At 36.8% G+C, this 16,205-nt stretch overlaps 2 protein-coding genes across 2 annotated transcripts in view; both read right to left on the bottom strand.

Moving 5' to 3' along the window:
* slit1a (slit homolog 1a (Drosophila)) overlaps positions 1 to 3,144 on the bottom strand; it is a 317,948-nt gene extending 314,804 nt beyond the window's left edge. Inside the window, 1 exon segment of the mRNA XM_062058155.1 lies at positions 2,934 to 3,144. The gene's annotated coding sequence lies outside the window, so the exon portion shown is untranslated.
* An 810-nt stretch (positions 3,145 to 3,954) lies between these two features.
* LOC133657166 (rho GTPase-activating protein 19-like) lies at positions 3,955 to 15,726 on the bottom strand. Its single transcript, XM_062058151.1, has 11 exons — positions 15,601 to 15,726; positions 13,118 to 13,371; positions 11,576 to 11,656; positions 9,160 to 9,369; positions 8,842 to 9,068; positions 8,666 to 8,752; positions 7,949 to 8,014; positions 6,164 to 6,385; positions 5,984 to 6,079; positions 5,756 to 5,851; positions 3,955 to 4,979 (listed from the first exon to the last, which is right to left on the bottom strand). Exons 1-11 carry the CDS (start codon positions 15,645 to 15,647, stop codon positions 4,974 to 4,976), a joined length of 1,392 nt encoding a protein of 463 aa, XP_061914135.1. The 5' UTR covers positions 15,648 to 15,726; the 3' UTR covers positions 3,955 to 4,973.
* Positions 15,727 to 16,205: the final 479 nt, after the last annotated feature.

Genomic DNA, 16,205 nt, shown 5'->3' with positions numbered 1-16,205 from the left:
TCAATGTATTTAATTTTATTTATTTGGCCATACTACCCTGACCTCGCCCGATCTCGTAAGCTTAGCAGGATCGGGCCTGGTTAGTACTTGGATGGGAGACTGCCTGGGAAAACCAGGTGCTGTAAGCTTTAAACAATTTCCCTTGTGGATCAATAACGTTTGTCTAAGTCTAAGTCTAGTTCTACTAGTAGTGTTCCACTTAGGGCCACTCCTTTTCAACATTTGGGCTGTGACTGGTTCAGTTAAGTTCAAAAAACTTGTGAGAGACTCACATTTTTGCAGCAGATTCTTACAAACACTAGAGTGCGGTCATAGAGATGATCTTTGACTAGTTTTTTTTGCAACAGCCGAGCACTCCTGTAACTCAGACAAAATAAATAGACCAAATCTTCAGAGGACGCTTGTTCTCAGGAATAAACAAAATATGAATAATGGTGAAGAGAGAAGTCTGGCCCCCGGTCCTTAGCTTTCTAGAAATGTCGAGCCCAAAACAATTTAGTTGAACAGAAAACAAATTATTTCAGCATCTTCACTACATTTTGGGCAACACACTTTAAATACACTTTTCACAACTTAACAATAGTATACAATGGACCTTTTACTCATAGTAAAAATGGTACACAACAGTGTAGCTGTAGTTCACTTCAGAACACTTATGGTCCACAGAGGTTTTTTTGTTTGTTGCTAAACGGTGGATCTCTCCCAACATAACAGAGCACAGAGAACCCCACTCATTGGCGGATGCACGAAAAAAAGAAATGAAAAAGTGTGAATCATGCAAGAACATATGCACATGCAGGTGTACTTAATAGACTCTTCTGGGTGGGGGGGAAAAAAAGGGTCCATCTGTCTCAGTAAAAGTGTCGGCACAGTGTAGATCTTCCCTAATTAAAGAGGAGACACTGGGTGGTTAACAGTAATAGAGGGGTGGGGGGAAAAGTTGTTCCACTTTCGGAATGCACACAAAAAAACAACAGGAATTATTGCGGTGCTCTGAAAGCTGGAGGACATGTGAGTAGTTTAGAGCAGGGGTCGGCAACCCAAAATGTTGAAAGAGCCATATTGGACAAAAAATACAAAAAGAAAAATCTGTCTGGAGCCGCAAAAAAAGGCTGACGCAAATCTTCGTTGACAGAAATGTTGTATTTTAATTTTTATTCTACACATTTTTGCAACATTGGAAAAAATTAGTGAAATGGAAGCTTGTCAGAGGATGAGATAACTTCTGGAAATTACTGGCTCAGAATGGCCAAAGGTATAGATGTGTGTGTCCATGTTAAAGAAAACGGCAGGCTGCCTCCTTCTAATGGATTTATTACAATATTTGCAAGCTGGGTAACGTTTGCTGTGGTCTGGAACAACATGGCACACAAACAACTATCAGAAATGAAGCCAATATTACATACAGATAATGTGTCATGAGACATGCAAATATAAATTAAATACACAGAGGACATAAGTAAAGGAAATTAAATGAGCTCAAATATACATACAAACAAGGCATAATGATGCAATATGTACATACAGCTAGCCTAAATAGCATGTTAGCATCGATTATCAGTCATAGATTGACCAAATATGCCAGATAAGCACCTCAGCAAATCAATAAAGTCAACAAAGCTCTCCTTTGTGCATTCACGCACAGCATATAACGTTTGGTGGACAAAATGAGACCTACTCAGTGGCCTAGTGACCTACTCAGTGGCCTAGTGGTTAGAGTGTCCGCCCTGAGATCAGTAGGTTGTGAGTTCAAACCCCGGCCGAGTCATACCAAAGACTATAAAAAAAATGGGACCCATTACCTCCCTGCTTGGCACTCAGCACCAAGGGTTGGAATTGGGGGTTAAATCACCAAAATGATTCCCGGGCGCGGCACCGCTGCTGCCCACTGCTCCCCTCACCTCCCAGGGGGTGAACAAGGGGATGGGTCAAATGCAGAGGACAAATTTCACCACACCTAGTGTGTGTGACAATCATTAGTACTTTAACTTTTAACTTTAACTTAAAGAAGGAGTGGCATAAAACACGTCTTTCTGTGGCAGCATGGGAGAAAGTTGTACATGTAAACAAACTTGAGTTCAATGATCGCTGAAATTAGTAGGACAATTTCTCCTACAGAAAATATATTAAAACTTTTTTTTTTTTCTTAATTTTTTCCATTGTCACACATCTCTGAAAGAAGTCCAGGAAGCCACTAGGGCGGCGCTAAGGAGCCGCATGCGGGTCTAGAGCCGCGGGTTGCTGACCCCCGGTTTAGATTAAGAAAAGCAGGAGTCCTATTTATATTTGTCATAAATGGACAGTACCAGTCAGAAGTAGAGCAACCCTTAATAGGAGCATGGGGAGGTTGGTCCAAATTTTTGATTAGTGCGAATATTCAGAATCAGAATCAGAATCAGAATAGTTTTATTGCTATTGTTTGAGAACGGGTTCACAAACTAGGAATTTTTCTTGGTGCAATCGTGCAACATAAAACACATACAACACATATTTGGTAAACACAATTTATGCACAAAAACAAACAAAACAGAGCGCACGAGAGCACCGAGGCAGCCTTCATCGGCGCCATGATGATGACGTATGCAGGCAATTTAATCGTACAAAATTAAAAAAGGAGCTACGTATGTAAAAAAAAAAAAAAAGACAGTGGTTAAAGGATTTCACTACAAAGTGGAATTATCCAAAATATTTAACAAAAAACATATACAGATACGCTAAGCAACGCATAATGAAACCAAATAAAACTACAATCAAGTAAAACTACCCACTTATTGAGGAAGCCTGACTGACACAATCTGGAGGGTGACATTATCACCTTATCGTAGTGTCGTTTAGGTATTGCTAGAATTATTTAACATGTATAGCAATGTTACTTTCTTTAACACCTGCTTGGTAAAGTCTATTTGTGTGTGTGTGTGGAATGTTGAAAGTACCTTTTCTTATAGCAGTATGTCATTTATGGTTCTGCTTTGCTGCCATCACTGGTACCATTCTGTGAAGACAAAAGAAAAAGTAAATACATTCTATTGGAGTTAAGAATCCTCAGGTAATTTAAAGTAAAGGGGAAAAAAAGCCTATTAAAAATTGATTATGATCCACTTACCACCATGGGAAGTTCTGGATCATGCACTTTAATTCAAAGGATGGTTGTACGGTTGTTTGAGTGCAGGGCATTATGTAGTTAACATTGATATTGACTCATTTTACAGTCATCACTCTGATTGAGAGGGATTTCTACATTTAAAAAACCCACAGGAGTCATGGCTGCAAAACAATACACATAGACACATGTTGTATATTTACAGGGCATGAGAAAGCAGTAGTGTTTATACAACATGTAATTACAATAGCAAACATGCATTGACATGGATACCATGACACATTCTTACCCACTCACCTTCCAAACTGTGTGGCTCATCTAATTTATTGCAAACTACATGCAAAGATTTGGGTAGACGCTAAAAAGGTCAGGCTTTTGTGTCCCTATCATTATTTCTATTTGTTACCCATGGTCACGTTTTGGTTTTTAGGCTGGGATTTATTCAATGTTTCTTTGGATTTTATTTGGCATACTTGATGCTGTATTAAGTCATCAGCATCTTCTCCTCAATTTAATTTACTGCAGAGAACACATTTTTTCCAAGATATTCACTGGATGCCTTATTTAAATCCTGCCATAGACAAATATACAATGTATTTGTTTTATTTATAATAAATTGTAATGTGTTGATGGGATTTTTGGGACAATGGAGTTATCACAAGTTAGTTCTGGATTTACTAAAGATATAAACGTGTGTGTTCTTTTTCTAGTCATTTGAGACTAAACAGTGTCACCTGGTGGCCATATTTAAAAGTGTCACATTGCTGAAATAAAATATAATGTAGCTGCCTTATAATCTATAATAGATCCAAACATAAAATATTGTATAACAACACTGAATCAATAAAAAACAAGCACATGGCATTTTAAGTGTTTAATCAGTCTTGTGGGTTTCACAGTAGATGAGAAGTATCAGTCAACACCTTATGTTTGTATTGTGCCACCTAGACCGTGTATGTAACATTTAGAGAATGTGTGTAACATTTAGGCAGGGTGGCTATGTACCCGGAAACCAGACGTGACTGACAAACAAGAACTTTGCAAAAGCAATAGTGGCTCAAACCCCTCACAGAAAGCACCCGGCTAAGAAGTTATTATACACAACCTAAGTTGCACTCAACCTGCAAAGCTAAAGGTTAAATGAAGTATTTCACATCTGTAAAGTGTATATAATAATACATGCATACAGCCAAAGAGCTGTGTAGAAATGAGAACTGATGTAAAATAAAAAATTTAAATGTACTCTTAAAAACAGTGACTTCAAAATAAAATAATAAAAAATATATATATATTTTTTTTAAATTCACAGCAGTAACCTCCTGAAAAACAAACCTGTAAAAACTGACCCTTGGTCATCATCTTCAAAATTGCATTGTTTGAATATATGTCATCATATTCGGAAGATCAGGGGCAACTTCAAAGTTGCATAAACTTAATATTAAATAGAAAACGTAACATACAGTAACTTAAGATAAATTCATTTTAAGGCACACCTCTGGTCTTACTTGCATCCAACAAACTGATCCAAACATTTCTCAATGCATGAATGAATCAATCCAAATAAATATCACCCCTTGAAATTGAATAAAAAAATGTTTCAGTAAAACAAAACAAAAAATAAAACTTATTTTAACTGCTAGCTTACTTAATGGGGTTAAAATGGGGTTTAAATTAAGAGACATACAATACAGCACCCACACTACTGAGATAAACTAACCATGTCCCTTAGGTTAAGAAATATGTTAAATAAAACCCAGTGATTTCCTTTTAGTCACAGGTTGAATAAGAAAAAAAAAAGATTGAAATCAAAAACTGTATAGCGTATTACACTTTCAATACACATTACAGCAAGATGCAGGTTTCCTCAGCTGTATTATTCCTAAAGGAAAGACAAGAGGAGAAAGGCATTTAAACATCTATTAAGATTTAACGGAATACAGAAATGCATAAATTAATGTGAATATTTGATGCTGTACTTAAAAAACAGGAAAACTTCCAAAGTTGTGGAAATTAATAACATTTTGGAGTTCAAGCTAAATTTTGGGGGAACAGTAAAACTAAATGAGTTTGTTCAAACTATCCTGTCACCATTGTGATATCCATGATGATCCAAAGAGTTAATTTAACACAAGGTATTTTTTTTAATACCACAACAATGGCAAAGTGTAATGATAGCCATAGGAGAAATGAAACTTACTTAGGACACACCAGCAATACGAGTAATAAATACCACAAGGATATATAAACTCCAGAAACTTCTATACTGAACATATTCACTAGATGAAAGTATTGCTCTGTGAACATTATAAGTCACTCTTCATTATGCATCCTAAAAGGGTGAGTAGTTATATTTTAATATCATCACACAGTGTTTAACAACTCTTTACACTTATATGACAGATAATTGTTTCAAACTGTTAAACAATGCCTGAACAGTTAAGATTTTATAATGGCAGCAATTTAAACCCAGGTAATACACTTTAAAATGACTTCCTATAAGAATAAATGTTTGGAAACTTGACAGCGTAGAGTATTTAATTTTGGGGTTGCACTGCAACAGTTGGTGTAAGAATATGATTTAAATGTGATACAATCATCAGGTAGTCAGTATAAGATTGTCATATACTGTATGTGGTTTGATGATGAACTACTTACTCTTCCACTTTTGGTGTCAACTGAGCAGCTGGCTTGAGGCCTCTGCACTTTGCCGTTTTCCTTCTCTGTTAATATTTGGCTTCCCAACATCTTCCTCTGTTGTGACAAACACAAACATCACCTGGACTTTTTCAATTTATTGAGAAGTAGTGCTGACATTTGTGGTCACATTGGAGGTAAAACATGAACAATTAGCTACAAGTACATGTAAAAGTAGCATAAACAAACCTTAATCATGCCTCCTAAAGAGCGGGACCGCCAGTGTTTTCTGCTAAATGGCGCCCGGGAGTCAGCGGAGGGTGTCCCCAAAGGCTGTTTTTCAAACTAAACATGCAGAAACATGACACATACTGTAAGCTTGCTGAGGAGCAAAATGCTCCCCATAGATTTTACAAAGCAATGTCCGACCTGTCGAATGAGTTTCTTCTTCTTGGCAGACTCGGGCATGCTTTTGACTTGCTGGTAAAGCTCTCGGAGAGACGATTCAGTGCATGTCTGAGTCTCACTGGTCACAGGGCTGCCAGTGACACCCACTTCGCCTACAATCTTTCTCGTGTACGGAGAACAATTGGAGGTGGGTGTGAGCAAAACTGAAAGGTCTTTGGTCCCAGACCTGAGAGTCAGGTCATCCTAAAAATGTCAGACATGCTTTATTAATGTTTAAAGTAAAGTCATCGCACTAAAACCACACAACAAATCCCAAAAGGAACAATTGATGACACATTTAACACTGATCAAATCAAAACTTTATTTAACTGTTGTCTGTCTGTGTTGTCCCTGCGATGAGTCAACGACTTGTCCAGGGTGTACCCTTCCATCAGCTCCAGTGCAGCTGGGATAGGCTTCAGCCTATTTTGTTATGCTTTCTCAAGGGACATTACTACAAAAATTACATTTTGATATAACTTAACAGTACTTGTTGGAATTCAAGTTTCTCTCAATAAGTCAATAGTACTTATGCAGCCCTTGTTAATGACACCACCACCACGCTTGGCTGTAGGCAAGATAATGATCTTGCTTCTCCCTTATGTTGTGAATGGGGATGTAACGATAAAGGGTAATAATGATATCCGCGATAAAATTAACTACGGTTAGTATTACTGTTCTAAACTAAAATTATCACCAAAAAAAACATGATGACTGCACTTTGATAAACTCACTGACTGGTGCCAGCTTACTGGCTTAAATGCTATCATGAAAACAAGAGACATTACCATTTTTCCCGATTAAGAAACGACACACCCCTATCTAAACTTATACAAACACATTGCTGTCTGAGCAACTAAGATTTTCAATTGTGCACATTGAACCTACAAGCTGTGCTCTCTTAGCCCAAAAGGATAGTTGTATATCACTACTGAGACTGAGGTGTTTTGACGGTGCGTTCAAGGACTACTGAACAAAGTAGGGCGCTACAACGCCCAACAGAAATAATAATCGAGTTTGCTACACACTTTTCATTTAAATAAATCTTAAAGTGCTACTGTACAAACCAATATTTAAAGCAATGAAGGCTCAGCCATTAAAAAGGATAAAATACCAAAATTAAAACCCTATGAGATAATCAATAGTAACACAAAACATGCAAAATGGTGGTTTCTTACAGTGTGTCTATTTATTTGAGGGTTTTTGTTTGTTTGTTTTTTAATAACTTGGTCAAAATATTCAGTGTGAGCACATTCAACAATACCGTGATATTTTTGGGTCATGTAACCGTGATATGACATTTTCATATCGTTCCATCCCTAGTTGTTAGTGGCTTTGTGTTGACTCATTTTCAATGGATAGTAATTATATGCATGCTGTACAGTGACTACTCTAAAGCAGGTCAACATTTGTGAGGCGGGCCCCCAGGTGTCAGGGGGACTGTGAGAAGCAAGGAGGACTTCCAGTATTAGCATCCTTATTTATGCTTGAATGATACACACGCCTGGGAGGTAGCTAACGATACATAATATCTTTAGGGATATTAAGTGCAAGTCAACAAGTAGCTTGACACATGCGTTCAAGAAAATAGCTAAATACCAAGTTTTCAATAGTATTTCAATTCACGGGGGCGGTGAAAAAAAATGTGACAGAATGACAGAAGAAAATTGAGGACCACTGCTCTAAAGTACTGTACAACCAACTTTCATTTTTAGGTATTCATTTTGTGAGATACTGTATCGTCATAAACTGAGGGAAATAACTTACCTTTGATTGAAGAATGTTGGATCCGGTGAAGTAAACTCGTGCATAGTCTTTGATATATGCAGGGGCCTTCAATGAAAGTGAATGTATTTGAAATGTTTGGTCAAACACACAATCGTGCAAATTCCATTCACATAATAGGTATATCTTATTAAATAAAAAATATATAAATTCTCCTGTTTTCTTCTTAAAACCAGAAGCAAAAATACACCGGGAAATACATTTTCATTTAGGATTTCAGATTCAAAACAGAACATTGAACAGGTGACTGCATTGTTGCTCAGAAAATTGACTTTAAAACGGCTCTGCTTGTGTACAAGTCTTTTCATGATCTGCAACCAAAGTACAACTGTTAACATCTAGGCTTTTTACACTTCTGTATTGCCGATCATATGTCAATTGAAACTATTTCATCTACACTCCAGTCTACACTTTGATTTTAATTCAGGATTTAAAAAAAATTTGGATTTTATTTGCCTTCTTGTAATTTTATGCATCTGTAAAGCACTTTGTCCTGCTGTGCATTTGTATTGTGCACTATAAATACACTTGCCTTGCCTTGTTCAATATTATCCACACTAAATGAAAAGTGATATTCCATTCAAAATCAAGTTCAAAGTGAAAACTGTATTTCATAAGTAAAAACCCATTGTCTATATAAATTCATAGTCTCAATGGTCCACTTTGGAGAACAATATATAGTCTGAAATAGTTTTGTACCTTGAACAGCTTTTGAGAGTGCCTTATAAGGAAGGCAACACCATTATTTAATTTCTCAATGTTTCCCTGAAGATCACTTGCCATCACCTGCAATAAGAAATGGAGGAAAGATGGTAAACAGAACTTTGGGAGGGAAAAATAGGATTAACCTCAGAGTACAGGAAAATGACCCTTACGTTTTTGGGCCAGATGATATGTGGAGCAAACATTGTTGCCAGATTGATAGCAGACATCTTATTGACGTGCTGATGGCGGGCGGTGTGATAGAGCAGGTCTAACAGGAGCTTCAGCATGCTGCGGTTGGCTGGCGGAAGCAGCATGAAAAGCAGCTGAAAGGCTTCAATTTGGCGTTCCTTGTCTGGCACGCTTGTTTTATCTCCTTTCTCATCAAAGCGTTTCAGCTCTGGATATGTTAAAAAGAGAAGACAAGGTTAAAGTAAGTTAATGTGATGGAGATTAATGCTTGTGAGCCATGATAGTGAATTAATGAGCACCTCCAATTTTAAGGTGAGCGTTATAATGTCTGTGTGTTAGCAGGGGCTCAGGCAGCTCTCCCAGGTAGATTTTCAGCAGAGTGGCAGCGTCATTGGGGTGGAAGTCGCCCGTCTCGAGATCTATTTCTGCCCCGGTATTCAGCATCTCCCTTAGAGCTGCTTGCCGCAGGCTGTGGCCTGGCACACGGAACAGCCCCTCTATCTGATGGTCTGGGAGATGAAGGGAGGAGAAAACATGATGTAGAGAATTGGTGGGGAGACACGGAGCAAAGGAGTGAATGGAATGAGAGAGAGAGAGAGAGAGAGAGAGAGAGAGAGAGAGAGAGAGAGAGAGAGAGAGAGAGAGAGAGTTAAAGCAAAGTGCTTTGAGATGAATTATTGACTCAGGCAATTGGGCCAAGTGTCCACTTTCTGCAAATACGTCATTGCTTTCCAGAAATAAACCAAGACGTCATGCTAACTCCAACAAAGTTAGCAGGAAGCTGTAATGGTTTAGCAGTCAAATTCTTACAAAAAAGGCATTGAATAACTCGACAATTAACCGCCGTTAACGCAATACAGTTATAGAACAAATCAATGAGTGTGATATTCACAACTTTTCATATTAGGGAAGATGGGGCATGATGTAGTGTTTAATTTGAAGTTTATAGAAAAGTTATAAAACATGTTTACTTCCTGGTCAGAGACAATCCTATCATACACATATTATTCTATAAAACGTGATTATTGCAAAGCAATAACAGTGCAATATTTTTTCATAACATGGTCACTACTGCCTAGTTTCTCTTGTTATATTCTTATTTTACTGTTATATTCTTATTATCATTGTTGCTTTTTATTTTTATTCTTATTGTAATATTTTTCCATTTTGTTTCCATTTTTACCCCCATTATTTACTTTTTAAGTTTGATCTCAATTCTGTACACTGCTGCTGGAATTTTAATTTTCCTGAGGGAACTCTCCTGAAGGAATCAATAAAGTACTATCTATCTATCTATCTATTATTAATGGTTTGTAAAAATACATATGGTGCAATATGTAATAATGTAATACATTTCACCTCTTTATGTAATAATCTGCACATTTAGTAATATAATTCTTGAACTCTTTTTTTGTACTAAAGTTGACACATTTTGTTACATATTACACAATTTATTACATAATGTTGGTGCTGCAATTGTTTTAAATAAAATTTGGTGCATTATGTAATTAACCATTGAAATTGATACCTCATTTTAGAAAAAACTATAAGAGAAATACAAAACATAGCCTTTTGTGTGCTTGTTAGTTAATATATCTCTAAGGCCATTCAGGAATGAACACCCAATAAACAAACGTTTAAAAAAGAAAAGACAAAACATTTAATCTTCCTTATAATTAAACAATTCTAGTAGGATGTCTCATTGGTCAAGTAGAAATCAAACCATATTGATTATGATGAAGAATGTGATTGCAAACTAGAGATTAAAGTTACACTACAGAAATAAACAACATGCAAATTGGTCATTGATGGAATAAATATTTATTTCGGTTTTATATTTGTATTAGTTTGTATAATAATATGATATCAGAACATAATTCACATTGCACTACCAAAAGTTCAGTGCACTGGTCATTTTCAAGTCAGAAATATGTCATTAGTGTAACTTTAGTCTCTAGCTTGCAATCACATTATTTATTATAAATCAACAAAGTTACATTGGATGTATTTATTTATTTGACCAACAAATAGATGATGAATAGGGGGCAGATGTTATTATAGTTTTGACTTATTTCTGCTTCTTCTCTTTCATAATTAACTTTAATGTTGATTGTTTTTTTACTTTAATGAATAAAATAAAATCTGGAAAGGTAAAAAAAAATGGAAAAAATTAAACCTACAAAATTTCTAAATAAAAAAAAAGGTATTAATTTTGATGGTTTAGTACATAATTAATTACCAAATTGTTAAATTTTATCCAGAAACAATTCCAGCGCCTGCATTTTGTAATAACTAATGCAATATATGTATGCAAGTTATTACAAAATGTGTCAAAGTGTATTATAAAATGTGCAGATGATTACATAATGAGGTGAAAGTGTATTACATTACATATTACACCCTTGTTCATTATGCATTGTTAGAGGGTTATTAATAGTACACAAGCACATAAAAAAAATTAAAATCCTCCCTCCACATAAAAATAAAACACACACACCCAATGAATTTCCTCCATAGACAAACAAGACATTTCAGTCAAATACACATCCTAATAATCATACAATGTTAAGACATTCTGCATGCAAACATGAGGGAATTCTTAGTCCAGAACTATGCTGTTGTGATAAGGTATGAGTTTACTTACAAGCAAATGCAAATAAACAATTTTAAACACTTCTGAATGAAAGTGGCATTTCTGCATGAAGTAATACTCACTTTTGCTCAGGTATTCAATCAGCTGATATATCTGCGCTATGCCTTCTTCAGTTAAGGGTGCGCCAAAAACAACACCTTTTTCTGGAAAAAAACAAACAAACAAAAAACGTATTCGTCAAGTCAGTTGAGTGACAAGTTGATGAAATAATTGTATTAATGGATAATAAAAAATAGGTTCTATATCTTGGGGAAAAAACAATTAGCCACACAGGTTTTGTCAGTGATGTCTTTTGTAGTGGGCAATTACTCTTTCTTGTGCCAACTAGGGCTACATTTTAGTAATCAGGTAATGTACCGATTAGTTTGTTCGATGAATTGAGTAATCGGACACACTTCTTAAACTGTTAATAAAAGCAACAGAGTACTTCTGAATTTGAATAAATACAGAATTGAAAAATGTGCTCCAAAATATGCTTTTTATTTGACTTTTTGTGACACTACCAAAGAAGAGTACCAGTCATAAATGTGATGATAACCGCAGAGGCCAACATTTTATTTGTGGCGACATAAGGCACCATAGCAACACAAATTGTAATCCGGGCATTTCAGTTCAATATGGCTCAGACTTGAATAAGTCGAGCATACTTACAACTCTTATGCAAATGTATATGAATGTTCTCATTTATCCAGGTCATGGTCATCTCAGGGCATTCAATCAATCACAACTGGACTGTGTGGTTTGTCTTAGAAGACATTTCGCCTCTCACCCGAGTAGGCTTCATCAGTTCATGCTCATAGACTTAGATTGGTCAGATCTAGTCCAGCGGCTGGTGCCAAAACCCCTTTTATGCAAATGCAGAGTCACTCAGGCATTTTGCAGCTGGAGTGCCAACTGAATATTGCTTTCACCCATCATCTGTTCACATGTGTGACATTGCCCCCCCCTACCAAGTCCAAATCTTCCCAAACTTGAACCAATCGCTTGTGCTGCAAACATTTTCATTTGTGCCGTTACAGTTTTTAACGTTTTATTCACTTGTGTGTGTGTGTCATATTATGAGTGACATTGCAAGCAGTATCTTTCTTCTTGGTTGCATACAAACATTAATAATAATAATAATAATAACTGGGATTTATATAGCGCTTTTCTAAGTACCCAAAGTCGCTTTACATGTTAAAAACCCATCAATGCATCTTGATGCCGTTTTTGGACAACCATCTCCATCATTTTACATGAAAGATTGGTTGTACATCAAAGGACAGTGTTTTCAGTATCTTGAAATAAATAAACACTTGATTTATATATAAAGTAGCTTCATCAATACAAAAAAATTGATAATTTAACTTATTCTGTGTCCATAGAATACCTCCCTGCTTGGCACTCAGCATCAAGGGTTGGAATTGGTGGTTAAATCACCAAAATGATTCCCGAGCTTGGCCACCGCTGCTGCTGCTCACTGCTCCCCTCACCTCCCAGGGGGTGGGACAAGGGGATGGGTCAAATGCAGAGGGTAATTTCACCACACCTAGTGTGTGTGTGAATATCAGTGGTACTTTAACTTTATAACATTCCGTGTGATTAACATATGCGTTAAAGCTTACCTTTGCGTTTGAGGAAGTTGAAAGAGCGGAGGAAGCCAGAGGAGGAGGGCACCCTGGGCTCGCAGTCCCCAGTCAGCTGAGCGAACTCGTCCCCTGGAAGGTCGATGAGTCGGGTGACATTGGCCAGCACCAGGTCGGTGAAGGTCTGCAGGTGTTCATGTCTCAGCCTCTCCACAAAGAAGTCTGGGTTGAAGATGACCGACTGGCCAGTATTTGACGTGTCTCTGCAAGTAAACACGCTGTGGGTCGCCCCCCTGTTGAGGGCACAACAAGTTAGTTCAACGTGGGGCGGGGTGGAGTTTGCACAGCGGTTAAGTAATATTGCATTGTGGTTAAACGGGATTTAAACGTCAAAACTTTCTTTCTTTCTTTCTTTAGTTTATTTCGAACATGAACACACTTACAGCATAATACGTCACACAATTTCATATAATTTCACTTTATATCATGTCCGAAAATGAGTAGGAAGAAGCAAATTTTATTTAATCCTAATCCCTATCCCCCTTCCAAACCTCACTAAAAGAACACCTCCAGGCAACTACAACCCCAGACTAACACCCCCCCGAATTGTAAATAATCAAATGTATATACTTGTTCTTATGCTTTCTGGGCTCACTATGTTCACTGCTCACTGTACATATCCTACGAAGTCAGACCTACACTGTTACAATGTCTATTTCTCAGATGATATAATTGTTGATGACTGAAGTGCTGATATCAACCAAACCTAACCCCCCCCCCCCACCCCCAACCCCCTCCACAAACCACCCCCCGGATTGTAAATAATGTAAATAATTCAATGTATATACTCTGATGATGAACTTGACTGTATTATGCTGATAGTATATATTTGTACCATGAATTGATTAACGTGGACCGCGACTTAAAGAAGTTGAAAAACTTATTCGGGTGTTACCATTTAGTGGTCAATTGTACGGAATATGTACTGTACTGTGCAATCTACTAATAAAAGTTTCAATCAATCAATCAATTCCCACTTCAGAGCGTTTACAAATACATACGTTCAATTACTGACTTCTTTTTGTAGCACAATGACATCTATCCATCCACTTTCTACCGCTTTTCCCTTTCGGGGTGGCGCGAGGGTGCTGGAGCCTATCTCAGCTGCATTCGGGCGGAAGGCGGGGTGCACCCTGGACAAGTCGCCACCTCCGTGAATGCTTAATACAGCAGTTTTGTAATAGATAATTACCATATTTTTTGCTGTATAAGTCGCTCCGGAGTATAAGTCGCACCGGCCGAAAATGCACAATAAAGAAGGAAAAAAACATATATAAGTCGCACTGGAGTATAATTAAGTCGCATTTTTGGGGGAAATTTATTTGGTAAAACCCAACACCAAGAATAGACATTTGAAAGGCAATTTAAAATAAATAAAGCATAGTGAACAACAGGCTGAATAAGTGTACGTTATATGAGGCATAAATAACCAACTGAGAACGTGCCTGGTATGTTAACATAACATATTATGGTAAGAGTCATTCAAATAACTATAACATATAGAACATGCTATACGTTTACCAAACAATCTGTCACTCCTAATCGCTAAATCCCATGAAATCTTATACGTCTAGTCTGTTACGTGAATGAGCTAAACAATATTATTTGATATTTTACGGTAATGTGTTAATAATTTCACACATAAGTCGCTCCTGAGTATAAGTCGCACCCCCGGCCAAACTATGAAAAAAAACTGCTACTTATAGTCCAAAAAATAAGGTAAGTCAGTCATGATACACATACTGAGATGAAGAATATCTTATTTTCAATAAGGTTGAAGGTCCATCCATCCATCCATTTCTACCGCTTGTCCCTTTCGGGGTGGCCTATCTCAGCTGCATTCGGGCGGAAGGCGGTGTACACCCTGGACAAGTCGCGACCTCCGTGAATGATTAATACAGCAGTTTTTGTAATAGATAATTAAGTCAGTCATGATACACATCCTGAGATGAAGAATATCTTGTTTTCAATAAAGTTGAAGGTATTTCTCAAAATTCTTCTTCTTTGTACTTTGTAAGGACTATAAATTTAAACAACGTCTTAAACTGGATCATATCAGTACATTGTTTGATTGATTGATTGAGACTTTTATTAGTAAATTGCACAGTACAGTACATATTCCGTACAATTGACCACTAAATGGTAACACCCGAATAAGTTTTTCAACTTGTTTAAGTCGGGGTTAATCAATTCATGGTTTAACTTCTTTACTTAATCCATTCCATAACTTAATTCCACATGCTGATATGCTAAAGGTTGTAAGTGTGTGCATAAAACCTTTCAAAACATGCTACAACGTCAAGGTAAGATGCTATGCTAGCTAACACCACCGACCACAAAAAGCAACATTTAACACCGTTGTCCATTAAGCTAGGAACACAATATATAACAGCAAGCATGTTTTTTTAATGTTTATTTCGCTTGTTTGCTGTGTCGTTTCCAATAAATAGCGTTTAATATACCTTCTGTCCAGCTTGTTGGTGTTTTGGGGACCCTCCTCAGCCGCCATCTTCGTTTTGAATCATCCGCTGTTTCTATTTAGGTCCGCCCCTTCGCATTCTGATTGGCCAGGTCTTACTGACGTCACACCACGCAGAGGTTGGTAATTGGGTGTGTGATACATATAGGATAGGATAGACTTTATTCAATTTTACCTCTGCAACCTCATTATATTATTACTACTATAAATGTAAGTTTCTCAATACCCGACCTGTTTTTTGTATCTTTAAAAAAGAATTAGAACTCTACTTTAAAACGCTCTCTACTAGGGATGTCCGATAATGGCTTTTTGCCGATATCTGATATTCCGATATTGTCCAACTCTTAATTACCGATACCAATATCAACCGATACCGATATATACAGTCGTGGAATTAACACATTATTATGCCTAATTTGGACAACCAGGTATGGTGAAGATAAGGTCCTTTTAAAAAAAATTAATAAAATAAGATAAATAAATTAAAAACATTTTCTTGAATAAAAAAGAAAGTAAAACAATATAAAAACAGTTACATAGAAACTAGTAACTACTGAAAATGAGTAAAATTAACTGTTAAAGGTTAGT

This window comes from Entelurus aequoreus, linkage group LG09, assembly GCF_033978785.1.
Source record: "Entelurus aequoreus isolate RoL-2023_Sb linkage group LG09, RoL_Eaeq_v1.1, whole genome shotgun sequence".
Classification (NCBI taxonomy): domain Eukaryota; kingdom Metazoa; phylum Chordata; class Actinopteri; order Syngnathiformes; family Syngnathidae; genus Entelurus; species Entelurus aequoreus.
The sequence above is the reverse complement of the archived record's forward strand: the minus strand, read 5'-3'. Positions and strand labels throughout refer to the sequence as shown.

Excerpts from the sequence above, each read along its gene's own strand:
- LOC133657166 (XM_062058151.1), bottom strand. The coding sequence starts at position 15,647 with ATGGCGGCTGAGGAGGGTCCCCAAAACACCAACAAGCTGGACAGAAG. Across the intron at positions 11,657-13,117 it reads CAACTTCCTCAAACGCAAAG|AAAAAGGTGTTGTTTTTGGC; the intron begins GTAAGCTTTAAC and ends GTTTTTTTCCAG. Across the intron at positions 6,386-7,948 it reads CCAACATTCTTCAATCAAAG|GATGACCTGACTCTCAGGTC; the intron begins GTAAGTTATTTC and ends TGACATTTTTAG.